At 32.8% G+C, this 27977-nt stretch overlaps 1 protein-coding gene across 6 annotated transcripts in view; it reads right to left on the reverse strand.

Moving 5' to 3' along the window:
- KDM6A (lysine demethylase 6A) overlaps positions 1-27977 on the reverse strand; it is a 136399-nt gene that overhangs the window by 28979 nt on the left and 79443 nt on the right. For 2 of the 6 annotated variants that reach the window (XM_080910391.1, XM_080910394.1), the window contains exons 7-16: positions 19820-19874; positions 17108-17142; positions 14789-14882; positions 11319-11445; positions 7331-7429; positions 6970-7189; positions 6285-6419; positions 5028-5123; positions 3442-3543; positions 2507-2902 (exon numbers count right to left, since the gene is read on the reverse strand). In XM_080910391.1, coding sequence (XP_080766517.1) covers positions 2507-2902; positions 3442-3543; positions 5028-5123; positions 6285-6419; positions 6970-7189; positions 7331-7429; positions 11319-11445; positions 14789-14882; positions 17108-17142; positions 19820-19874 — 1359 coding nt within the window. Of the gene's footprint in view, positions 1-2506; positions 2903-3441; positions 3544-5027; positions 5124-5667; positions 5824-6284; positions 6420-6969; positions 7190-7330; positions 7430-11318; positions 11446-14788; positions 14883-17107; positions 17143-19819; positions 19875-27977 lie in introns of all 6 variants that reach the window. The other 4 variants (XM_080910392.1, XM_080910395.1, XM_080910393.1 and 1 more) reach the window with 3 other exon arrangements.

Raw genomic sequence — 27977 nt, forward strand, 5'->3', positions numbered from 1 at the left:
AGTTTTATCTGCCAAAACCTAGGAACATTACAAGTTGATATATTCCAGTACATGCAAAAACATATAATCAGATTATCAAGTAAATTACTAAAATTCAGCTTTAATCCCGGTACTTAGGAAGTAGATACAGAATGATTAGAGGTGATCCGTCACCCCTAGACAGCTGGAGGCTAGCCTTAGCTGGGATACATGACACCTTTAAATTTTATGGAAAATTCTCATTTAAAAAATGTTACAAAAGTTTCAGTAACTAATATATCCAAGGAAGGCTGAAGGTGAGCCAAAATTAATATCTATCAGAGGCTTGTCACCAACAAATACGCCTGTGTGTAAACAGGACAAAATATTTCATCTTCTCTACTTGTAATATCAAAGCATTTTAAGCTACAAATTCAGAAAATATTTACATAATGATTTTTTTAAAGCCTGCCTAATTAAAATCTATAATACTAACATCAGAGGTTGGGGCTTTCCAGTTACAGTATTATAAAATGACCTCATAAGGGAAAATTTTGACATGGAATTAGTTTAATATTTTTAGGCAATTTTCTTACTTTATTAAACTATACTGTAAGGCTCCTAGGCACTAGCCATGAGGGACTAGGGTTCCCTGCCATTTAGCCACCTACAGAAGAAGCCTGTGTCCTGCAAAATCATTGTGGTGGGGTAAAGTATTTGTTTCCCTGAGACAAACTCTGGCTATGTCATAGTCATGGATACCTTGAACTTAAATTCCTCCAGCATCAGCTTCCTTAATGCCAGGTTAGGATAAACTAAGTTTTTTTTTTTTTTTAAAGTCACCAGATTTCTAAAATAGGATTGAGTATTTCTTTAAATTTAATAAATTAAATAAGCCTGAACTTTAGAGAAAAAGAAATATAAGAGAACTATTCATCATAATCATAACAAATGCTCTCACTTATTTAATTGCCAATTATATTTTAGAACCTTAATAGGCATTCTAACAAATGTCTCATATTATCCCTTTTAACAATGTTTTAATGTTTTGAAGATATTAAATTCTCAAAAGACATCATCTCATCTAACAATTCTCTATCTTAAATCAATCCCTCTACTGAATATTTCTCACTGGCTTATACTATTATTTCTCATTTTAATTTAAAATACGAACAAATCCAAACTCTGAATTCTACTTATCCTTTAGCCACACTATCCTTGATATGTGCAGCTTATGTGATTGCACATGTCCCATGGGAACAGTCTAGACTTGGTACTTCCAGTTTTTTCTATCCTTTCATCTTGAAGCTAGCTACACAATTTGGCTTCAACCCATAACAATCCACTGAAACTAATCCTATTCAAAAGTTTCCCAATCATCCCTGTATAGATAGTCAAATAGCAAATATGTGAACTTCCCACCATATTTGGTATGACACAATATTTATTTTTCATCTACCCTTTAAAAGTGCAACAAAGAAACACCACCTTTAGGTCCATGCTACTAGAAAGGAGGGAAAGGGGAGAAATTTACACCACAGGTTGTGGTGTGGATTTTGCTTGCATCCACTAATTTCTGAACTGCAGAAATAATTGTTTTCTAGGTCACCTTACTAGATTGTGGCCGTTTGAATAAGAGTGGCTTTTGTAACCTCAGAGATTTAAATACATGGCACTTAATTAAGAGCTGTGGGCTGTTAGGTTTCAAAAAGCTTACTCCAAGAGAGTTTCCCTCTTCCTGCTGCCTGTGAATCCGCAGAACCCTTCTCAGCGCTATGTCTGCCTATGTGCTGCCATGCTTCTTGCCATAAGGATAATGAACTAAAACCCATAAAACTATGCAAGTCTCAATTAAATACTTTCTTCTATAAATAAAAACTGTATGGTCATAGTGTCTTTAAGACGTGGATCTAACAGCATTATTTAATATAACTTTGATATACCCTTCTTGAAAGACAAGATATGGTTTATAGTCTCATCAGTACCCAATGCCTCATAGCTTAATCCTTTATTCTAGTCATGATAGTTCTTCAATTTCCTGCCTGACAAAATAGACTAAAGGATGTTGTGGTTTAATTTTGAATTCTTTTAACAATCTGCTCCCACCCTTTTGTGATCTTGTCCAATTACTGTTCTAACTTTTCAAGACAGTTTAAAATGGGACTCTTCACTCTCATACTCCATCATTATGTCATTCTATTCTCTTCTACTCATTCTTTCTATACCCAGATTTTAACTACTATCTTCTTCTACAACTACAAAAATAGGCATTTTGCTTATGAGACTAATATAAATTAGAAGTGGACTGGGGGTTGGGGGTGTGGTTATACAGTTTATTTTCCCCCCATTGGTAAATCTCCCAGATTGTCTTTCTGTGGAAATATCAAGGACAAAAAATATATACATGTATACTAAATTGAAACATAGCAACAACACTGTAGAATTAGACGATTCATTTGAAAATAGTTCCTCAAACCCTTACCATAAACAAATAAAATAAACACAAACTGTTATATGAGAAGTTAACCTAAGCAGCTAGTCTTGTTACCTGAGTGGAGTTAGATAGTTGGTTTTTCCACGGCTCCTCTGTGCTGCTGGTCAGGTTTGTGCGGTTATGAGGTAGAGTGGGTGTGTTTCGCTGCAGGTAAGGCACGTTTCCATTACTTCCACTTCCTGTTACATGATTATTGCCTATCAAAATAGTGTCTGTACTTCCCAGTGTTCTTGATGTGCTACAGGGTACATGGCCTGCAGCAAAGGGTCCATTGGCCAAAGCCTGCCTGGGACAGGGAGGGTGGACTCCAGGCTGAGAAACACTAGGCATTCTGGTCAGAGGAAGCTGTGGCTGCTGGCCAGAAACTGAGTTTGTAGGCAGTGATGAGTCAACTGTTGGCCCATTAGGAATTCCAGTAGGCCGTACCTGTGCAACTCCTGTTTGTCTCATCTGCAGGAAACAAACAAAAAGCAAATAAATGCAATGTGTGTAGTCCACGGAGAAGAGAATTAGCATATCAGCATGTAAAGATGAATAATTATGGATCTCTGATATGATCCCAACATTTTATTTTATTAAATTAAAACCCACCAACTTCAAAAACAAGAAACCATTCATTTATATGGCAAACTACCCTAGGAAAAGCAGAAATAAGTTTCATGTTAAGAAAACATCTAGTTAATAATTACCAAAAGGAAAAAAAACACTTTAATTCCAGCTACTTAGGAAGCTGAGACAAAGGGATCTCAAGTCCTTCTCCACTAGACCCTCCTAACAACAACAACAACAACAACAACAACAAAAACCCACACCTATTTAAAATTAAATAGCTGCTTTTTTCTTAAAAACTCCTAGCATTTTAGAAAGTATAGCACAAAGTTCTACCAAATATAAGTAGCCATGAGTATGGGTGAATTCTACAATGATGCTATAGTCAATAAAAGTACACGAAATTCAATCAAATTTTAGAGGGAAAATGTTATACATACTTGGTGCTGCTGCATTAAGACAAACTGACTTTCCAGCTGTTCCAGCATTAGTTTCTGTGCTGGATTTAAATTATTTCTATTTGCTCGGAGCTGTTCCAAGTGCTAGGGGTCGGGGAGGAAGAATATAATTAAAGACAGATCTAGAAAAAAGCTAACAAATCTGTTAAATTTTTATCTGAATAATTAGAAAACCTCAATACCATTATTAAGATTAAACACTAATTTCTCATCAACAATAATCCAACTCAATCTTTAAGTCTTTTTATAGTTTAAGAAACCAAAATAAAAACACTAAGAATTCAACTGAACATAGGTTACTTTAATTTGATCTTTGAGAGAGATGGGCATGAAGTTTTTCTAATACAGTAGTTATTTTTGGTGTTTATGCAGAAAGCTCTTTAAGCTTAAAAGACATGATACATATGCTCCAAAGGAATTGATTGGAACAGCAAAAGTTTGAAGACACTGTCTAAAGCTAGTGATCAACTTAAGAAATAGTACAGTATTTACATAAAGAAATATGACTTTTTCATATAACAAGTAGATTGTTTATATACTGACCTGAAAAGGTCTATAAAAAACATAGACATCCCCCCTTATGTAAAGGAGGTACCTTTTAAGATCCCCTAGTGAATTTCAAACTTCAGAGAGAGCCAAATTTACACTTTAATGCCTTCCCAGTACTAACACCACTATATACCAAGGCCAGAGCCAGTATGGCATTAGGTTTGACAGTAAAACTAATACAAAATTCTCTTTATTTACAACTTTTCTCAGGACTGCGGAGCCAGACCTTATTGAGACCAGGTGGTCTGTGGTTTTTGTTCTCAGCCTTGAGACATACTTGTCCCCAAGGCAGGGTCAGTGGGGCCAATTTAAAATTTGTTTTGTGTATTTTTATAAGAACTTTTTACATGATCACTTAGAAGAAACACTGTGTGGCTTCTCTTTGATATACTACAATTGTTACAGTCATTATTATTGTGGTTTGTGGTCATTATTAATGCAAGAATCATGACAGTGAAACAGTTGTTTTGACAATGAGATGGCTACTAAGTGATTAAGGGCCAATTAGCATTTAATAGACTAAATATATTGAACAATGAGATGATTGATGTCTCTGGTGGCGATAGAATGAGATTTCTATCTCATTATGTCAGCAGAACCTCTAATTTAGAAGTTGTTGTGGTTTTTTTTTTGGTCTGAAATTTTTGATTTAATATTTCTGGACTATAAATGACTACACTTAAGTGAAATAACTTGTACATACACAACACAGCTCTGCTAAGACAGGCAAGAAATAAGGAATGCCATAAAACTGTAAGGAGACACCAGTGAGTTAGAGAAAAAGCTGAAAGAAGGCTTTATCCTATACAATCTATATTCATACTTTATGCACCTACAAGCATATTCTATTCCAAAGACAAAGGAGAAACAAGTGGGGAAAAAAGGCTGAATTATTTTCACTATTATGTACAACACAATAATGTACCGAGTTTCTTATTATTTAACTTTAAGAATTATTAAAAGTTCATTATCTCTATTTCTGCTAAATGTTTTCTTCTTAAAAAAATTATCTTACATACCTGTAATTTCTGTGGTGTCAAACACCATGAATGAGTTTGTTGCTGTACTGGAGGATGTGGCATAGCATTGCCACCACTCCAATTATCAGAAGTAGTCTGAGGAAAATTGATAAAAAGGAACATTATAGAATACTTGGTGAAGACAACAGAGTTAACATTAATGACTAATGAAGGCTAAATGACTATGAATTGGAGTAATTACATATAAAAATGTATTACTATTTTCTTTAAAAGTTTACATGCACATTAAACTTAATATTTGTAATTTTAAAAATGTTGATTCTGTAATAAGCCACCCCCCAAAGCCCACCCCTAAACTATGTCCCAAACTGCTAGCCTATACACAACATTGTCCACTAGATTCAATATTAAATATATTTTAATGTTGGTAAAAAGTGATGATGAAAAGTGTGCTGATACCTTAACGGCAAGAAAATGGATAAAATGATTTGATGAATGCAAATTTATCCCTAGTTTATTTAATATGATTCTAAGAGTTTGGGAGGGGAAACTCAAACCTTTTATTCTTCTGATGTCCACAGATTTAAAGTAAAGGACAGAAAATGTTCAAACTGCACAATTACAGGGCAGTTGGAGCTTCTTTTTTGACTGGGATTTTCTATTTCTCTAGAACATATACCTTTGTTGGACTAGATGTTCTTTTCCTCTTGGCAGGACTGGACAGGTCATCTACTTGGCTAGGAGGAATCATGTGTAGTGGCAAGGACTGCTGTGAAATTGGTGTTTGACTGAGGCCTAATACAGGTTCAGTATTTGGATGATGAGGTTTACATGCCTAAGAATCACAGAAGGAAGACAAAAATAGGGTGCTATATATTCTTAACTCATTCCTTCAAATTATAAAACTTACAAGCTACATACTTTTCATTTTCAAAGTCATGTGGACATCTCTGATTGCAACTATTGAAAGTCAAAAATCAATGAATCATCATCAATGGAGGAATGTGTACCTTCCTTTGAAAATCTTTAAAAAAAAAATTAAAGAAACCACTGCAGTATTATTCTAAGAAATGTTGCAAAAACATGAAAATGCACAAAGGTTCTAAGTTGGTACCCCCAAATTTATTCCCATATCAAAGGGAATTTTATTTTCATCTAGATTCCCTTAGCACTTAAATGAAAGGCTATGATTAATTAATAAAAGCCTTCTATGCTTACTTAAAATAAGCTTGACTACTACAGATTGAAAAGAACCCTTAAAGCTGGGCACCTGCAGAACATAACCCAACTTCTCACCTGCTGTGCTGTGTTCATGGCACCCTGCCTGGAGGTAAGCTCTGCGGGGATTGGTAGGCTCCATGCCTCCTCAATACTAGGAAGTAATTTAGTTTTATTCTGTAGACTACCTTGTGGAAGGTTACACAACTGAGCCTAGGAAAAATTATGTAAAAAGCAAATTTAACACAAGCCTACTTGAGTAAGAGCAAGTCCACTAAATCTTCCTAAAGGCTATAGCTTATTGTTTTTTTTTTTTTTTTAAAGAAAATAGATTCTAAATTTGGGGCTTTAGAAAGATAATAAGTATAAAGAGGGTAACCAGAATATAAACCTTTGTGAGAATCAAAACATAGCTAAGCTGTTTCCAGGGTTCTCATTAGCTGTCTTCTCATGAAACTTCAAGCAAGTGAAAGACAGTGTTTGTGTTCTTTAAAATGCTATGACAACTTAAAAATGTAGACAGTACACTGAAAAAAACTTAAGCAAATTAATATGCATCAATGTGCAAAAGAACATTTTAAAAAATATTGCTTATCTCACTTAAAATGAAAAGTAAAATAATATTATAAGCTATACTTTAAAAATATGGAAACATATTATAGACATCCAGAGACAATTAGATTTTTCCAACCACCCTATTCCTGCCTGAGTGTTCTAGGGAAATATGTGGCTTTTAAATAGAATTGATACTTAAAATTTTTACCTGTAAATACTTAATTCGTGCTGCAAGTCCAGAGGTATTACTACAATTTTTGCTTCTACTTGCATTTAAATAGCATTTAATAGCATCCTGAGGCTGGTTGCAGGATTCATAGAGAGTGCCTAGATCCATCCAGGCTGCAGCATGGCCATGGTCCAATTGTACAGCACAAATATAAGCTTGTAAAGCATCCATAGGCTGATTTTGCTGTTGATAGAGCACACTGAAAGGAGAAATTAAGAAAATAAATAAATAAGTCAACTAAGAACTGGTTAGTTTCATAGCATGATTTTTATTACAAAGTACGTTATATGTGATACAGTCATCTTTGCACACCAATATCATTAATTTTAGACAGTCTTACCCTATTGAACACCATGTATCTGCACTTGCTTCTGATTTATCAATAGATTGCCTGTAAGATATAAAGGCATCCTGAACTTTCCCAATACTTGAATAGCACCTGAGAGGGAGAGGGAAGGGGGAGGGTAAGAAAATTCCATCAATACCAAAACAAATTACATTTATTTCCTTAAAAAGGGTTATGTATCAAAGCAAATTAAAAAAAATGTATTATGTTAATATATTTAGGCACATGTATGCGTATGTGCAAGGAAATTACAATACATATGATAATTAGCAATTCAAAACTGACTGTATTATAGTCTTTCTTAGAGGTGCTAAAGTATACTGCATTGATAAAAATCTATTTAAACAAGAATAGGCCATTTCCCTTCAATATTAGGATAAGAGTTAGACATAGCCCTTCCATGCTCTGCTTTTACATCTTGACCTCTAGTTTTTCATACAGTCAGGATATAGAGTTCAAAAAAACCAAAATTACATGTTTTTAGTAAGACCCAATGATTTTTTTTCTTTTTAAAATAATGACAAAGGGCAAACATTATTTAATTTATAAAGACACTAATGTAATGGTTTGTCTCTGAAACTCATAAGCAGTATAAATATAGTTTATAGTATTTCATGACTAGTAAAGACAACAATATAAAATTCAGGTTTTAATGCCTGCCATTTTCTTAAAGAACATGTACCTAATACAAACATCACTGAAATAACAAGACAAAAATTATGTGTTTGGTGCTAACAGAAAACAAAAACAAGCATAAACTGTGTCTTGAAGGAGCTTATAATTATCTTCCTCTGTCTTTTGTACCCCCAATCAGGGTCTTGCTTCGTAGCCCTGGCTGGCCTAGAACTCACAGAGGTCTACCTGCCCCTGCGTCCTGAGTGTTAAAATTAAAGGCATACTCCACCACACCTAAGAAATTTTCAATAGAGATGAGGATGGAAGGTACTATAAATATCAAAATGCCCAATCAAATGGCTAACAGACAGTTTAAGAAGAGACGGAAAATCACTCAGAATTAGGAAAAGGTACAAAAATGAGGTGAGGACAGCTTTCCAATATACTCGAATTTATCTTGCTTATGTTGGGAGATCACTGGTTTAGAGTAACCAACAACAAATAAGTAAATCTAAAAATCTTTATTTGTTCAGAAACTGTTTTTATCCCCTCAGTTATTTAAAATTTTACTGATTTATATAATTTACAAATTTATTGACAGAACATGAGAGAAAATATTCAAATACGTTTGAACAGTATAGACTAATCCTAATATATTTGTTTAAAAATATATGCATATACATATACATATGTACATGATTTGTGCTTCAGCACTCAACACTTTAAGAGCCTCCACCCCAAAACTTTGAAATCTGTTTCCATGACAATTGAAATGGCTGTTTTTTATCATAAAAACAAAAGAATATTCACCTGCCAACAATGTATAATATAGACTGAAAGTAAAGTTATGTACAGAAACGATGGTTATATTCACTGGTTTGGAATGGGTCAAGGATGAGATAAAAGGAATAAAAGCAGAAAAAGCAAAAGAAAAAGGGAGAGAAACAAAAAACAGCCAAAAGAGTAGCCGAGACTCCATGATTAACTGAGAGTAAATAAAGGGAGAAGGGAGAAGCTAGAGGTGTAGCTTAGCAGTAGTAAAGTATTTAGGTGCAATGTACTAGGCTAGATCCCCCCCAAAAAAGGGGAGAAGAGGGGAAGAGTAGAGTATGATTCGAAGGATATGAAGAATAAAAGGAGAGGCTATTAGGAAAACATCAAAATTTAAAACAGCTCTATAGAAATCTACCTCTGAAATTTATCTATATGAAGAAAAGCTGAAAGAACACAGTACATCTATTAGAGAGCAGAAAAGAACAGGCCCAAGAAATTACTACATAGAATACACAGAATCAGATAATTTTACTGACTAAACAGAGAAACAAGTTTCAAACACTACCAGCAAAAACTGTTATACGAAAAAAGAATTTGTGACAAGAGGTCAGTAAATAAAATCAATTGGAACCAAAGCAAAAAAGAAAAATAGAAAAAATAAATTTTAAAATATTATGCATAAGCATTTCTCATATTAAAAACAAAGCATTAGATGGTAGTAACTATAAGAAAGCATCAAAAGTTAAAAAACACCCAGAATATTAGACAGAAGAAAAATAATTACTGTCTGAAATAGTCATATTCAACCATAAAGCCAACTATGTTGTGATAATTATCCCTTGTTTGGGAAGTCAGGAATGTTTAATGTCTATCTGCAAATGTTTATTTAATACATCTCAGTGGTTCAGAATATATAACTAATTGACTGAAGGAAAGGAAAAAAACTATGAAATAGTACTTACTGATGCTGAAAAACCACTGCATTTTAAAACAGTAATTCTAGATATGGGAAATTAAAACAAACAAACAACTAAAACAACAACAACAACAAAACTCCAGAAGCTTTGAAGCAGGGATGTATGTATCAGTTCGTCTATTTTGCAACCAAGTAATTGTTATAAAGGGTGGGCTGTCCTGTATACTGGAAGACTCTAATTTTTTAAGCAGAATCCCTAATCTCCACCCCATGAGGTGTCAGTAGCATTCTCTAAAAGTTTCCCTTGTCTCCCAAGAACCATTAATTTAGTGTACTACTTACTCCCTGATAAATTACATATAGCACATACTGAAATCATAAAACATGGGAGATACCAAGCTGGTACTGAGCTAGAAGCTGGAAGATGCCATTCATACTACCAGAGTAGAAAAGCAATTATCAACTTCATCCAGCTGTGAACCCTGCAAGCTATCATAACAACTGGCCTGGCAAGATATGCCCATTGGTGTAACAGTGAGAAGAACATATTGGGAATAATCAACTACTTTCTAATTCGATTTAAGGCCTACTCCACAGCATGGAACTCATACCCAACACCATTACTATGGCCAAGAACCTGTGACTAGACAGGCTGTAAGTCCTAGAAAAGAATCTATTACTATTACTCTGCTAAATGGACATAGTATTAAACTGATTCTTAATGGCTTATTGTTATAACTATAGATTTCTCATCTCTCAACCTTCATTAGAGAGCATCGATGGTGATTGATTAACAGAGACTCTCAAGTGATCAAAGTACAGAGACTAAGAGAATGGAAATATCCAGTTCTAAATGGGGCATTTATGCTATACCTTCTCTTTTCAGAGCTCAGGAATCATTGAGGGAAGGGTGTTTGTGAAGAGTGTAAAAGAGGCAGAATTGTGGATGACTGGGTAAGTAAAGGAGGAGCTGAGGGAAGGGTAAATATGATCAAAATACCCTGTAAAAAAATTCTCAAAGTAAAAATGAAGAGGAACCAGAGGAGAAAACTGAAGCCTCAAAAGGGTCCTGTGTGTGTGTGTGTGTATGTGTGTGTGTTTGATCCACAATTCTACAGAAGTTAACTAAGCCCTTAATTAAATTAGATTCTTTTGTTGCTTAGTATACTGAGTTTTCTACTATATGTTGAAAGGCAAAATAGATAGGAACAATTTACCAAATACATATATAGAGTATATCAAATAACCCCTGAACAAAATTCTGACAATTAGTGTTTCTTTTCAGACAGTTCAACAATAACATACTCACTTTCTCAAAAAAACAAACAAAAAAACCAGATTTCAAGTTAAAGTGTGACTTGAGGTCTACTACTAATAAAACACTAGAAATTACATGAGAAAAAGCACATAAATAATTCACTGAAAAATAATAGTATCTGATAGGACCTTTTTAAGGAATTAGCAGCAATTCAGGTTAATAAAACCAAAAAAATGCTCCTTAAGACAAGGTTATACTATGAGAAAACTACTATAATTTTATCATTAGCCTTTCAGGAATCTTTATTATAATCTATTAAAAATAAAAAGTATACTGTTCATGGTATATTCACATTTGAGGTTGAAATTAAAATCTTCTAGCTATAAACAACAGAATATAAGTATCTGGTTAAGTCTCACCTTCCAAGGAAATACCAGGACTGGCCAGAATTTGGATCGGCTTCCAAGGACTTCTGGAGATACTGAATAGCATAACTTTCCTTAGTGGCCTTATCTCCGAGGAGATCCACAGTGTGATGCATCCAACCTTTAAAACATCAACATACATTATGTAATAGTTCTATTTTTAAGAACACAAAGCCAAAAATTAATAAAAATAACCATTCTCATTAATGTATTCTTGATATATTTCAGAATATACAATTTGGTATGTTGGAGTTGTTAATTATTGCAATAAAGTTTTTCTCATATGAAGGTAATGCCAAATAGATGAACAACGCTTCAGAGAAATTAAAGTATTTAAAATCAGTAACTTAACACTTAAGAGATTAATAACACTAGATAACTCCAAAAACCTACAACTAACCCAACATATCCACTTTAAATGTACATATAATTGATTACAATTATAAATAACAAGGTTGTATTGGATATTAGAAGTCATTTTCTTATACAAAGAACATAAGAAACATTATACTTAATATTTCACATAAAATTAAATCCAAAGAATTTCCAGGACATTCTATTAATGCAATATTTATTTCCAAGTAATAAATGATAGTTCAGCTAACGTACATAATCCCATCTCCTTAGATAAACATAATTTACATTTTATGTAAAATAAAGACTAGAAAAAAATTATAAGATACTGAGGTTTGAAAACTAGAACTAAGAACTGTTCAGTAATAAACTTTTCTAAGACAATGAATATGCAGAAGGCTCATCCGTTCAAAACACTGAGCTGATAGGTTTGTTTGGTTTTGAGAAAACCTAGCTTCGATTCCCAGTACCACATGGTAGTTTACAATCTTCTTTATCTCCAATTTCAGGGGATCCAAATTTTCTTTCTTTATTTCCTTCCTTCCTCCCTCCTTCCTCCCTCCCTCCTCCCTCCTGTCCCCCCCCCCCCCTTCTTGGTTCGTGGAGCCTTCAGTGGCCCTAAACTAGGATGGCCTTAAACTCAAGAGATCTGTCTGCTTCTGCCTCCTAAATGCTGAGCGATTAAAGTGGCCTTGAAAGGCAGGCAATAGATATGTACTTGGTACACATAAACGCAAGCCATATACATAAAGTAATTGCAAAATTGGAGAAAAAAGAACTTAGTAAGTAGTTAATCATGCGAAAATTCATGTATCTTTGAAATGAATATGATTTGTTTAAGTTTGCCAATAGATCACATTTCAATTGTAAATCTCTATAATGTATAAAATTGTTTTATAGATTTTATTCTTTGTACATAGTCTACATCAAGACCCTTGGCTTTTGACATTTGGTATGTATCCAAAGATATCTTTAAAAAATTCAGTTACCATGTTTCATCAAAATTAAAAACAAAATAAAACAAACAAACAAACAAACAAAAAAAAATCAAACCACACTTCCCATTTCCTCCTATTACTAGAAAAAAAAAAAAGATGGGCAGTGCATGTCTCACCAGGCAAAATATTTGTTCTACATGCCTGAGCAGATAAATTCAATCCCTGTAGAAAAAGAGAATGAAATCCTAAAAGGTGTAGGTGCATTTCTTACTGCCACACAGGTCTGCTACAGCACTTGTGCCTGCATATGCAGAGTGTCCCTGTCTCCATAATGTCTTGGTTATTTGTTTGTTTTGATTTTTTAAAAGCAGAATCTAAAGAAATGGCTTCTAACTGGAACTGGTCCAGAAACAGAAAGCATGTTGCTATGAAGCAAACATAAATATACAAAGTCGTGATTTTACTCTAATATTCTGAAATTTAACATACCACTCTCAAATGTCAGGTGATTTATGAATCAGACAAAATAAAACCACACTATTCCAATCTATTTCTTAAAAATGTGTGGATGTCTGTCTGTGTCTGTTTGTAGATGTATTGGATAGACAATAATTAGACTGGTAGATAAGAAAGATATACATGTACTCGTCTATGAAGCTAAAAATGCATGGAAAGTTAGAAAATGGATAAAGACATTTATATTCATGCATTAGGTGAGAGGTAAATAACTTTGAAAGCATGTGTTTTTTCAAAGTTAAAAAGAAAAAACGTTTTAACTATACTAGCAACATCTTTAAATTTAATGATAAAAATTCACAGTACTCAAACACTGTAGTTCACTAAAAGTATTTTGATACTTATAATTCTTAAAAATACAGAAAATTCAAATAAAATTCTAATAGACAAAATGTAAAAACAAAGGTTTCACATTGCAGGTATGGTAGTATGAATGGGGCATTTCAATACTTGGTTTTCAGTTTGTGACACCGTTTGGGTAGGATTACAAGGTACTGCTTTGCTGGAGAAGTATGTCTCTTGAGTGGGCTTTGAGGTTTCAAAAGCTCCCTGAAATCACAATCAGTTAATGTTCTCTTTCTCTGTCTGTCTGTCTTCTTTTCCACTATCTGTCTCCACTCATTCAGTAGAAGATGTATGCTTTCAGTTGTTCCTGCCAACATGCCTGCCTATTGCCATGTTGTGACATATTCTTATCCTTCTAGAGTCATAATCCCAAAACAAACCCTTGTTTATATAAGTTGCCTTGGTAGTGATGTTTTATTATAGTAATGGGCAAGTAACAAGACAGCAGGTAATGTCATTAAGTACATATAGTTGGGGGTTGGAGAGATGGCTCAGTGGTTAAGAGCACTGATTGCTCTTCCAGAGGTCCTGAGTTCAATTCCCAGCAACCACATGGTGGCTCAGGACCATCTGCAATGAGATCTGATGCCCTCTTCTGTTGTGTCTGAAGACAGCTACAGTGTACTTATATATAATAAATAAATAAATCTTAAAAAGTCTTTTAAAAAAGTATAGTCAGTCACAATAAATGAAACGTTAAAACTAACTCCAAAATTATAGTAAACAACTATTATAAAAATACACACATACAATCCTAATTAAACACTGACAACTAATTTTCCCAAACAAAAACCAAAACAAAGAACTTGAATACAAAATACAGGGAGGGTAAGGAGAAGATTCAATAATCAGGTAACAAAATTAAATATTGAAGGCTTCTTTGCTTTCTATTCAAGATACTAATCCAAAAACCTAAATGGCTACATATCCTCACATTTAACATTAAAATAGGACTTCATGCTTAAAAACCCTATAGTGTGTATGAGAGTTTGTGTAATTTTAAGATAAATATTTTAGTGATTAATATCGATGAAGCTGTGAAAGGAAGCTCAGAAACCACTAAATGACTGTAGGCAAATCAGTTAATTTCAGTTAACATAAATTACAAATGAACCTGGTACAAAGAAAGTTCTCATGCTTTCTCACCCAATGGTTAGGGAGAATTTTCAGAATTTAAAAGGACCATGTATATCCAAGAGTTACAGTATAGAGACTAAGATGGATAATGCTTAGCAGAAGGTTCAGATTAATTTTTACCAACTATAAAAAAACAATACAGAAGAACACAAAAGACATCATATGATTACATACCTAATTGTTGTAAGACAGTTGCTTTTACTTGTGCAGAAAGGTTTTCTGTCTGCAAAAGTTGCTCATAAGCTTCTTTTGCAGAATGATACTTCCTCTAAAGAGCAGAAAAAGAAATTTAGAGAAAAATAAAACATAACATTCTTCCAATATTAAGAACTATATAATATTTATGCTTTGGTGCATTTAAAAAAAAAGCTAGTTTAAAGTAAGAAAGTGCTGATTCTATTATTGATGTTTAACAAAAAAGAGGTTCAAATAGACATGCTCCACTGTATGTAATGCTAGTGATAACGCCCACTATAATAATGAATCATTAAAAAATAATCTTTTAAGTATTTGCAAGCTCCCAATAGCTAAAATCATCAACTCTTTCAATAATGTAAATCAACTCAATTGTACTTAATAATGACAGCAGAATACTATCCATCCAATAGTATAATTTTTCTGCTTAGTAAGTTCCCAAGAAACTCAATAATATAAAACACCACCCTTCAACCCCAAGAAGCTATAATAAAAAAATCACAGGTATAAAAGTAATTAAAATCCTGTTATAAGCATATTCTTTCCAGAGTATGAACTCTTACATAATATTTTTAACACCTAATTTTAAGTTTATTAAGATTCCCATTCTTAGTATTTTCAAGTTCCATAGGCAAATTTCTAAATGCAACCATTTACACACAGTACTGCCCACTAAGTTTTATATGACCAAGCTATTATCACAAAAGTCATGAAGTTCAAAACACCTTCGAAGCAAACGGCCAATAAGTAGAAAGCTTGCAAACACTGCCTTTAAATTACATTTTATACAACAATAGGATGCAGTGGCTTTTAGTCTTATTACTACTACCATTTAACTGTGTGAATGAAATTAATTGTAAAAAAAACTGTAGGGAGAAATACAAAACTGGCTATGTGAGCCACAGGTACATCATATACCATATGATCTAACATCTACAAATTAATTATAAAAGGTAATATCTAACCAATATATTGACTCATTCTAAGTATCAAATGAAATAAATAAGCAGCATTGGAAATAACTAAGGCACTATATTATATAAATACATTACGAGGGAACATTTTAAACAACTGCACATTGAGATTATCAGTACTTATTAACTGAACTTCTGTTCATAAACTCAACTAATTCCTAACAAATTAATTTTATCGAGTCTACAAAAGTTAAATAGGCACTAGTTAAGTAGGATAAGGGCTAATAAACTCAATGTAATTTTTTCAACCAAAAAGATATTGTTGAACATCTAACATATAATAGAAATGGTTGGGGCTACAAAGTAGCATAAAGACCAAACACAGAAATAGAAAGTACACCATGCTATATATAGATAGTATATATTGGAGGAAAATGTTCACATGCTTGGAATACTAGAAGACTGAGCAGATAATTCAGAGACTGCTTACAATGACCTTGCTACGTCAGTTTAAGATGATTGGTTGTAACCTAAGGTAATGGTGACAAGGAACTATTTCAACTGATAAAATCAGATTTATATCATAGACCATGTGTTATGAAATATCTCACTGTTATTATACACCCCAAAACGAAAAATATAAAACAGTGACATACTTGTAAATATTTGCATCATATCAAGAAACATGAAGTGTTTTTTTTTTTTTTGCCTCGTATTATGCACAAACTACATTAAAGGTTTAATAATAAGAAAGAAACATAAAGAAAAAATGCAAGGGAGCTGCTCTTCCTTGAGATGGGCGTTCACTGAACATGGCAATCCAGCACAAATCTCAAGTGAAAATAGAGAGTTGACAAGTATAATTCCTGTTTGGGGATGCTAAGGATAGTAAGCTGAAAGCAACCTAGACAGCGTTGTGAGTTCTTTCTTTAAACAGTCAAAATAAATAAAAGTTTGGAAAGATGACTGAGTGCCTATTGCTCTTGAAGAGGACTATAGTTCTGTTTTCTGTACCCATATCAGTTGGATCACAACCTCCAGTAAATCCCAAGAACACCTGCACATGTGTACACAAATTCATGTAGACCTACACACCCCCCCCACAATGACTGATTTAAAAAAAAAAAAAAACACTTAAAGACAGCATGTTACAATAAGCACCTATAAGAAAAATTCTCCACCACAAGAGAAATAGTAAATGCAACTACTTGAAATATAAAATCAAGTTTATAGGCAAATTGTTATAAGTGATTCTTCTCTGGATATATCAAGTTTCCTGTCAATCAACTGATAAAGCATTAAATTCCCTGCATATACTTAATTTCATTAGTGCATAAGTGATACTGTATATTTCTTTTTCACTTGGGTAAATTAAAACACTTACCTGGGTTTCATATAAGTGGGCAATGTGAAATTGAACTATAAAGAATGATAGAAAAGAAAAACAAGTCAAACCACTAATAATACAGCAAGGTTTGGGGTAAATTAGACAAGAATGACATTACAGAATATAAGCATGGCTTATATTACATAGATTTAAGTAATAGAATTACATTTACTTGCTTTTAATAAAAAAATGCAATCATACTGAACAAATAGGATAATAAGCCATTAGTCATTGTTGATCATCATCAAACAAATGTGTTAATTATTAATTATTAATGTTAACAGATAGAGCAAATGAATATATACTTTATAAAGTTCAAAATGACAACATTAAGTAAATAGGGAAATCTTATAAAACGTCTACATTTCAAAACATGGTACTTGAAATTGAGTCAAAAGTCCAATGTGTATTTCACTATCTAACATAAAACATATTAAGACAAAAGAGCTATCAGATTTATATTTTTATAGGTTTATATGTTACGCTACACATAAATAACACTTATTAAGAAGTTATAGGTATCACTTAAGGTATAGAATGATCATGGTAGTAACACAAAGATGAGTGGTCGATTTCTTTTTCTTTTAGGGCTTCAGAGTTAGATTTGATCATTAGCCAAAACCAAATAAGTCAAATCACTTGGAAGAAAAGTAGTAAATCATCCTAAAATTAATACATAAATGTGAAAAATAAAAGAAAATGTTGGCCTTTATTTCTCCTTGTTCCTGATATTTTATTAGCCATGTATGAAAGCAAACCAAGGGGCTGGAGAGATGGCTCAATGGTTAAGAGCATTGACTGCTCTCCCAGAGGTCCTGAGTTCAATTCCCAGCAACCACATGGTGGCTCACAACCATCTGTAATGGGATTGGATGCCCTCTTCTGGTGTGTCTGAAGACAGTTACAGTGCACATAAATAAATGAATAAATGTATAAATGAATGAATGAATGAATAAATAAATAAATCTTTTTTAAAAACCAAACCAAGAATGAAGACTGATACCCCCCCTTAAAAATTTTCCTTTATGTTCTCTATTTCAAATTTATGAATTGATCTCAAGTACTCTCAGAGCCTCTCAAGATTACATAAATATAGCTTGTGTACATTTATTTTTAAAAAGCAAAACAAACAAAAAAACCTCACAAGGTCCAAAGCTATAATCAAGTTTTCAGAGAGACTTATTATCAATGTAGATTTCTGAAACGATGTCTCTGATCAAAACATCAGCTACTTGGTGTTCTAGTGCCACTCTATAAACTTCCTCTAGGCCATCTTATAGACTAAAGAAAAAGATCAAAATATTCCAGGAATGACAAAGTCCAATTTGCCCTTTATAGTATAAAAAATACCATATAGTTAAATTTTTTAAAGTCCTCTTTGAAATAGAGCAAAACAAACAAGAAAATTTCACCACCAAATAACACTTGAGATAAACTAATATTGCCACAAAGAGTCATGAAACTAAGTTTATTTAGAATTAGCAAAAATAATAACAGGAGACCGTTTTATCCCGAGGCAATCTTATAACAAAAAGTCTCACATCACCATGATCTTGCTTTTCAAATTATAAACAGTAACTTACATTTCTTTAAATACTGCTAGAAACACTTTATCTACAGAAATGGTTTTCAAAGCTCAGTTAACCTTAGACTTCATTTTGGGGGGCACAGAGCTACAATTGCAGTTTGCCCATGTTGTTAACCCTTGCTATATTAAAAATTCTGCAACTTTTCACTAATCTAAAATTTTCCTTTGGCATTTAAAAACAGTGAATGTGCTTGTCACTAACACTTTTCTATGCTGCTGTCTATGTCAGAGGACAGAAAGACAGGGGAGCTGGGTGCTGAGTCTGTATCCTTCCGCCCAATTCTTTATGCTTCAACTTTCCTATTTAGGTTAATACAACAATGTTTTTCAACTGTTCTCTTTCAACTTTTTCCTTAAGAAGGAAGGAAGTAAAAGGGAAGAGGAAGGAGGAAGACGAAAAAGGACAAATTAAAGGAAAAGAATATTCAAACAAAATGGTTACTTTCCAACAACATCTACTGAGTAACTTGAAATTTTTATACAGTGTTAGTCAGTTTCTCCTGACTTTTCAAGAAATATTTTTTAATTTACATAAATTTTGAAAAATACTCTTCAATTACCAAATTGTATACTTTAATGTATACTAAATGGACACTAAAACATACATGCTGATAAATATATCGAGCTATTAACTCCTCAAAAAGAAATCTATACAGAAAAATAAATAAAACCACTGAATTGTAACACAATTCACAACAGCACTCTTTAGTTAACTGAAAGTCACCTCAAACTTTCTGTATGATATATGAAACTGTTACAATAATGTCAAAGGATTTTCAATAATTTTTAAAAAATACCAGAGCATAGTGAGCTCCCACATAAACCTTTGCATATCTACTAAATGACTGACAAATGCTATTTGTAATTCCTCTAATTACAATTATAATTTACAATACAATTAGTAAGCTATTTTATTTAAAAAAAAATCAATCTTGTTCCTCAGCCTACTTTAATACATATTTCAGACAGACTGGTCATAATATTTAATCTTAAAGTAGCCACAGTTATACTCAATAAGTATACAGAAAATAAACTCCACAGAATTTGTTATTATTATTTTAGGTATTGTTATCATTTGCAACTGATCTGAACATATGTATGAAAAGGTATTTAATACTTACTTTCAACATTGGACAAAGTGCAGGGATTGCAGTCAACCAAAGCTAACTGAAAATGCTGCAAACAAGAGGAAAGAGAGTCAATGTGTTAAAAATTTAAAGTTGTATTACAGGATTTTAAAATATTTATAAGTATGTCAGATCTAACAAAATATTGAAGTTACATTCTATAAATAGAATTTACTAACCAATGAATAAGAAATATTTTGAACATTTAATACTAGCAATTGAGATATATTCATTGTTGGGTTATTTTTTAGAAGCAGGTGAGAATAGAGAACTCGAGACTCAATCCTATCAAATTATCTTATTTATCTTTTTATTTATGAAAAGGCTTTAGATTTTAAGTATTCAAGCAAATGGAAAGTTACAATGAAATCTAAATACAACACATCTTTTTTATTAATTTAATTTTGGAAACAATCCTGGTCATCAAACCTAGGGTCTCTTGTTCTACAGGCAAGAACCCAAATCTACTGTGTCATCCCTTCCAAGAATGTTAAGTCAAAATCCAACTGTACTGTCCAGCTACTTTTTATCGTAAAGTAATACTTAAAACTTTGGAAAGGGAAAGTTTTATTATAAGAATAGTCATGAACGGTAAAACTAATCAGTCCTTTTAGAATGTATATACACCATCTGTTTAATTCCTCAGACAATATTACACTTAGTAGTTTAGTAGTATTACACTGCCCTACTACAAGCCAACATAAAAATAATTCATGTTAAAATCAAGATTTAACACAAATGTTTTAAAATGCAAAACACTTCGTAACATCTGACACCTAGGTTTTGCAAAATAAAATTGAACATACAAAAAAATTAAAGATAAATGAACATTATAGAATTGGTATAAATGTAAGCTAAATAAAACAATCAATCTCTGAACAATTCTGAAAAAAATTTCCCACAAATATATATTGTCTAATTTTTCAGACTGTCATAAAACTTTAGCATTGAAAGCAAGAAACAATCATAATACAAACCATTTTAATTAACTTTAATAAGCTTATTTTTATTTTAGGCAAACCGTATAAAAATAACTGATCTTCTTGATGGCAACCTTTAGAAGTAAGCTCTAAAAGAACTAATCACTTTTATTAAGAGAAACACTATCACCAAGTATTAAGTATTGTATTTCAAGATGCAAGCAACAAAACTGAACTTGGTGAATTTGAACCTTTAACTGATAATAGTATAGGGAGAGTTAGAAGAGTACCATTTGATAATAATAGAATTAACTATTATATATACAATTTCAAGCATTTGCTACATATATGCAAAATCAAGCTAGCCTGTGTATTTGTAGCTTTCTTAAATTTTAAAGCTTTTAGTAACTTCTAAATGGCTAAACTATAATAGAACTACAAATGCACTCTTAAATGCTGAATCCACTTAAAAGATAATTATTTGAAAGCCTCTAACACCCTAAGGACTTATATACAGTATGGATACAGTGATTTTAAAAGGGGGGGGGGTAAAAAGCTACATGCCACACTTGACTAAGTTAACAAAAAGAAAAACCCTCAACATCTAATACTGCAAAGATTCCTTGTACTTTACTATAGTCTACTAAACAGATTGTATACCTTAAAGCATCCCTTTGGTATGTTATCAAAGCAATAGTAAACAGTGTATTTTAAGATACGTAAGTAGTTGAAAGCAAAGCAGGCTTTCCTCTAGACCAAAAGAGCAGCATAGCAATCACACTTTCAGACTGTACTATATTTCTAAGTCTCATCTAGCCTGTAAAAAGAAATTCATATTTGATAGAAAACATTCCTTTACGATCTGGGGAAAAGCAAGAACGGAACGAAAAGGAAATGCCCTTGAAGAGGATGGTCAACTTCTACTGGTTTAGCTGAAACACTGAAATGAAGATTATCTATCAGCATCCAAATTCTGCAGAGAAACTTGGCATGAATCATTTTGGTTATATATTTGTCAAAAATATTAAAAGATGTAATCAAATCACTGGTCCATCAGTTCAAAATTACAATTCCAAAGAGAAAGATAAGAGGAAAATTCAGCAAAAGAATATAAATTCAAACCATACATTAGAAAATGAAAGATCTTACAAAATAATTAGTTTATAATTGAACAATTATTTAATTTCTAATTGAAGCCTGAAATCTATATCCACATAATTACAAGTAAAACAAGTTTTACATTTTCTCTTTAAAGTGCTTCATTTCTGGATTTAGAGTCTGTCTATTCAAAATCTTATGGATAAGCAATGATTTTCCCTATATACTTATAAATTATTAATTTGGAGCAATATTTGGATTCTAAGCCCAATCCAGGATGTTTTGATCATGCAAGAGTTGGAAGTGCCACCATTCAAACCAGGAAAACCACCTGCATATCATTCTGATATACCACCAGCAGTGTTAAATGTCACTGTTCTGGGGTTTTTACCTTGTGTGTTTGTCTCTAGAGACCATTATTTCAAAATACATAAACATGGTCAGTAAATAGCTAAAATTATTATCTGCGTTCAATGAAGATAGACACAGTCTCTTAAGAGTTACATGTTAGTGCCAGGCAGTGGTGGCACATGCCTTTAATCCGAGCACTCAGGAGTGGAGGCTAGGACACTGGTGCTATACAGAGAAAAAAGAAAGAAAAAACTATCTTGAAAAACCAAGAGTTACATGTTAGCAACATTACCAGCTTTTTATTCTATACCAGGTCCTCTACTATGGCTTTAACATTACATGTAATGCTCACTAAAGTTGATGTGTTAGAAGGTTTTTGTTTTAATTTGCTAAGGAAATAGAAAACAAACTGTAACCGGAACACACACACACACACACACACACACGCACACACGCGCGCACGCACACACACACACACACACACACACACACACACACACACACACACACACGACGGGGGAGGGGAGGAGGAGAGTGAAAGAGAGAAAATAAGAAATATTTCAGTCTGAAGAACTTATTTTTGTAGGGCCCTTAAAAACAGGGCTTTAGGTATTACCTGAGAAAAAGAGACATGCCAGATACTGTTGCAAATCAAAGTTACACTGCTACAGACTTCTAAAGTTGTAATTTAAAATAAAATTTTTAATTGATCTAAAACAAGAGAAATGTAGGATGAAAGGATATACATAGATTTGATCTCTAAAATTGGTTATAGAAGGGCACATGAGACATTACTGATTAAGCTGGTCTGACTAACATCCTCTTAAAGCCCTCAAACTTAGCTTCTCCTGTCTTCCTAAATAGCTATTATATCCTATCTATGCTCACTGATAAAAGGGGGGCAGGGAACTCTTTGAAATTATGCCAGCCTTATCTCTCTTAAAAGTTCTTTAACGGAACAAGACAAAATACATCGCATACCACCAATACTCAAATTGTCTAACTATTCTTTCTGGTTCTGACTAAATCTACTTATCACATGCCATGCACAGAATCTTCACCTCCTAAATTCAAAACCTGCTGTTTTACTTCAATACTTAGTCATGAAACTGACTGTAGTAATTTGGATGTAAAATGTCCCTCACAAGCTCAACTGTTTGAATATAAGGCCCTCAGCAGGTGGCACTTTTCCGAATCCTATCTACCCCATGCCATTTAAGGTTTCTGTCCCTATTTCTTTTTTGCAATGATGGCCTGTATCAACTCTATAAACCAAACTAAGCTTTTCCTCCCTTGATTGATGTCATGTATCTACCCATCCACTCATTTCTGAGAACCCATTTGTCTTTCTGCTCTTACTCAGCTTTTCCTCATGCACCCGTTCCATTTAGTCTCCGTTACTATATTTTACAAATGTAGAAGTGACTCATTAAAAATTTAATAGCTGGTAGGCGGTGGCCCATTCCTTTGAGAGACAGGAGCAGATGGACCCCTTAGTTCAAGACCAGCCTGGTCTAGAGTAAGTTTGTTCTAGGACAGCCAAGGCTACACAAAAAATCTTGTGTTGACATCTCCCGCACCCCAAAAAACCTAGACATAGTATGTGTCCAATGTGTACACACAAATGACAGAATGTGGCAACTTCACTTTTAAATTATTTTCATAGTGATCTGAGCTATATCAAAATACTGATACACACATAATTTTTACTATAAAATGTTATTTTCAAACATAACTTTTTAAAGGTGAAGCTAGATATATTGACTGCTTCATAAAGTTTCAGTTTATCACCAAATAAAGTCATTATGAGTAAATACTAATAGTCACTTTTTATTAACAAATGAGTTGTGCATTATTAACATCTGGGAAAGAAAATTGTGACTTAAGAGGCCTGTACTCTCCTGTACAAGGCATTATGTATTGTCACATATATAAGCAGTTAGGAAGTTTTCAAACATATTTCATAGGTACTAAAGTATTTCATTTTTTCCTACTTTCTATATGGAGAATATATAATCAAATTCAGATAAATCTCAAATATAAAAACAAAATTTGACAGGAAGAGCAAAGTAACTATTATTAAATGGCTACATAAACCAACTGAACTATAACTATCACCAGATAAAGTAAAAATTAACTAGTAGAAAAAGGAATAAAGAAGTAATAATATTGCCTTCTACAAATGAGGAAAAAACATGTAGAGAGCAGTCAGCACTGGCATCATAACAAAAGAAACAGCAAAGTTCTATCCAATGAAAAACAAACAGGGTTATATTGTTTTAAGGTTTCAACCTTAAGAAACTGTTTCCAGCACCGTCTGCATTTTTGTTTGATTGTGTGTTTTATTAAACAGTTTTTTCCTACTTAAAATATAAGTAAATAAAATATAAAAGCGCTCAAAAAAAAAAAAAAAGAAAGAAAAAAAGAAAAAAAAGAAACGGTTTACAATTTCCACAATCAGAGTTCGTATTTCTGCTGACCATAAAAAAGTCAAGCAAGATCTTACAGTATCATAAGGAGACAATAGTTATGCCGAAGGAAGGAACATATGGTGCAAGTAAAAGTAGGAAAGATTACCATAAATTCTACCAGAACAATGCTCTCATAGTTTTTAATATATGCTTAAATATATATACATCCCAAGTATTAAGGCTTAATATGTAGTAATGAACACAACTTCATTTGTAGATTTCATCCAAGAATTAGTGACACTGCTACCAATAACAAAGACACTAGAGTATGACATTCATTAAATAAAAAGTTCAAAAATATAATGAACAGGTCTTTCTCACTATGTCCCTTTGTTAAACCAATTCAAAGAATTGCCCAACATGGGTTCTATGATGTACCAATACTATGTAGGATCTTTCAGTGGAAGAATTTCTTTCCTTATTACCTTGCTATAGGCCAAATCCAACACTAAGTCTTAAGTTTTAAAGTTTCCAACATATTTTTTTCCCTTAAATTACTGGAGGACATGGACCTTTTCAAAAGCTAAATCATATGTATGAAAAAAATTTCTCTCAAACCACTCTAAAACCAGAATTTTCAAATGTCAGAAAAGGTGAGAAATGAATATCAAGAAGGAATGAGAACACATCAGGTATGAAATAAGTAATAGTAATTGCCATTGTCTCCAGACAACAGAAATGACAAAAATGTAAGGTATTAATAAAAAACATTAATAAAGTATTAATAAAAAACATGGATATTTGGAAATTTAATACTATGGATAAAATTAATAGTTAATATTCAAATTCCTAGGAAATGTTTCTTGAGTTCATAATAGCTTGACTAAATGAAACAATCTGTATATATATAATAATAATAAAGTATTTTATAAATTCAAAGGTAGTTTCTTGAAAGAAAGTGAATTATCTTGTTTTTGTTTATTATTTTCTGTGTTACTATGTGACCATTTAAAACTGAGAATAAAATTCACAAACTCTGAACCAGGTATTGTGGCTCATAACTCTAGTCCCAGCACTTAGGCACTAAGATAGGGGAAATAAAAGATCTAGGCAAATAAGATCAAATATAACCTGAGTTACACATCAAGACTTTTTAAAAACGATTATTATGTATCAAATCAGACAACCAGAAATGAATAGTTCCCAGTAAGGTAAAAAAAAATGTGAATTGCTATTTTGCATAAAAGTATGATGTTGAATATAGGATAAAATGATATACTAAGGCATTCAGAGAAATAATGAGATCAGGATTTTTAAACAACATATAAAACCAATTTCTGTTTTAATTCCTTTTAGTTTACATTGCAATTAGGCATTTTGACATTTTATAGCCTCTTCCACTTGACAGTCTAACCATTTAACTCATACCAATACCTGGTAAAATGCCATACTTTTATTTTTCAAAAGTATTTTAATAGTATAGCAGGGTGTAGAAATGTGGGGCAATACAGACTATCTGTCAGAATCAGTATACTTTTAGAGAAGTGGACATATAGCACAAACGGCCATATAGCACACTGCTTTAAATATATACATATAAATTACTATTTATTAATAGCAATTATCACTAACAGCACTAAAAGATAATAAAATCACACCTTAAATTCATTCAACTGAGTTAAAGTGGCAATTAGATCCAACTGAGGCAGGGTATTATGTGCTGCAGGAAAGAACAAACAAGAAGCTTCATATCCAGGCAATAGTAAACGAGTTTACAAGTGAGTTGAGAAATGGTGTGTCCATCACCAACTAAATCCAAGCGATATAATGGGAAAAGGCTATGTGATTTAAAAATAAAGTTGTTAATTTCATATTTCTGAGGATTGGTAGACTGACAAAAACAATCAAAACAAAACAAGACACAAAACAAACAAATAAACAAAACACATAAAGAACCAATGAAGTTATGGTAGTACACATATATTGCATATCACAGGACTTAGGAGGGGGAGGTAGAAAGACCAAGAATTCAGGGCTAGGGGTTCAAGACATGGCTGAGTAGTTAGGAGTACTGGTTTCGGAGAACTTAGGTTCAATTCCCTGCACCCACACAATAGCTCACAAACTTCTATAACTGTAGTCCCATGGGGATCTTCTACCCTCCTCAGCCACTGGAAAAAAGTAGTATACAAAAAAACATTCATGTAAACCATCCATACACATAAAATTTTATTTAAAGAAGGAAGAGATCAGAACTAACTTCTGCTAGGTTCAAGCCTGGCCAGGGTTACATTTAATCCTATCACAAAAACAACAAAATACAATTGGGGGTTGGGGACGCAAGGCATCATAGTAAACTGAGAACTAAATCTAGAGTAGGCACATATTCCTGTTGAATACCAACAGTGGGGCTAAGACAGGAAGATAGCAAGATAGCAAGTTCTAGATCACCCAGGCCAATAAAGAGAGATACTTCATACTCCTATTGAGCTGGAAAAAAGTCCATTTATAAGATCCAGAGTAATATGTATACACACATAAAAACCCACTTGTATAACAATTTTGTGAGGTACACATGATTACTCTGACTCAGTAGACGTAGAAAGAATCAAATTATTAGTAATTCTGCTAAAGTCACAAAATTAGTTATAAGGTATATGACAGAATCAAATTTCAAAACCAAATTTGCTTGTTGTAAGCTGTTTACAAAGTACTCAAACATAACAAATCTATTTTAGCAATTTATTTTTATAAAAATATGAAATACTGACTGAAATAAAACCAGGAGGCACTGGAACGTACTTCACATGCAGATAAAAGGAACATATTAAGAAAGTAAATTATTTTTATACAAATGCTTTTATCATGTAAAAAGTATTATCTAAGCTATACCTTTCTTCAGGAAGAAGTCAAAAAAAAAAAAAAGGTAGAAAAGATCTGATCTGGAGCTGGGCTGATAATTCAGTAGTTACAAATGTTTGCTGCACAACTATGAACACTGGAGTTTGGCTACTAGCACCCATGTAACAAACAAGCAGAGTGCTCTGTGAATGCCTGTAACTCAGGCTGTGAATGGCGCAGAGGAAGAATTGCTGCAGCTTAGTAGCTTAGCTCCCAGCATAGCTGAGAAGTTGTGAGTCCTAGGATCAGGAAGAACCCCTACCTCAAAGAGGTAAGTAAAGAGGATATTCTCCTTTAGCTTCCAAGCAAGCATGCGCGCACACACACACACACACACACACACACACACACAAACATTTTTAAAGATCTGATCTGTAACAGAAGGAATATTCACAGTATCCTCACTACTAATAATATTCTTTTTATTCATTTCTTCATACCTCCATTATATAGGTATAGTATATTTAGGGA

Source organism: Micromys minutus (assembly GCF_963924665.1).
Source record: "Micromys minutus genome assembly, chromosome: X".
Taxonomy (NCBI): Eukaryota; Metazoa; Chordata; class Mammalia; order Rodentia; family Muridae; genus Micromys; species Micromys minutus.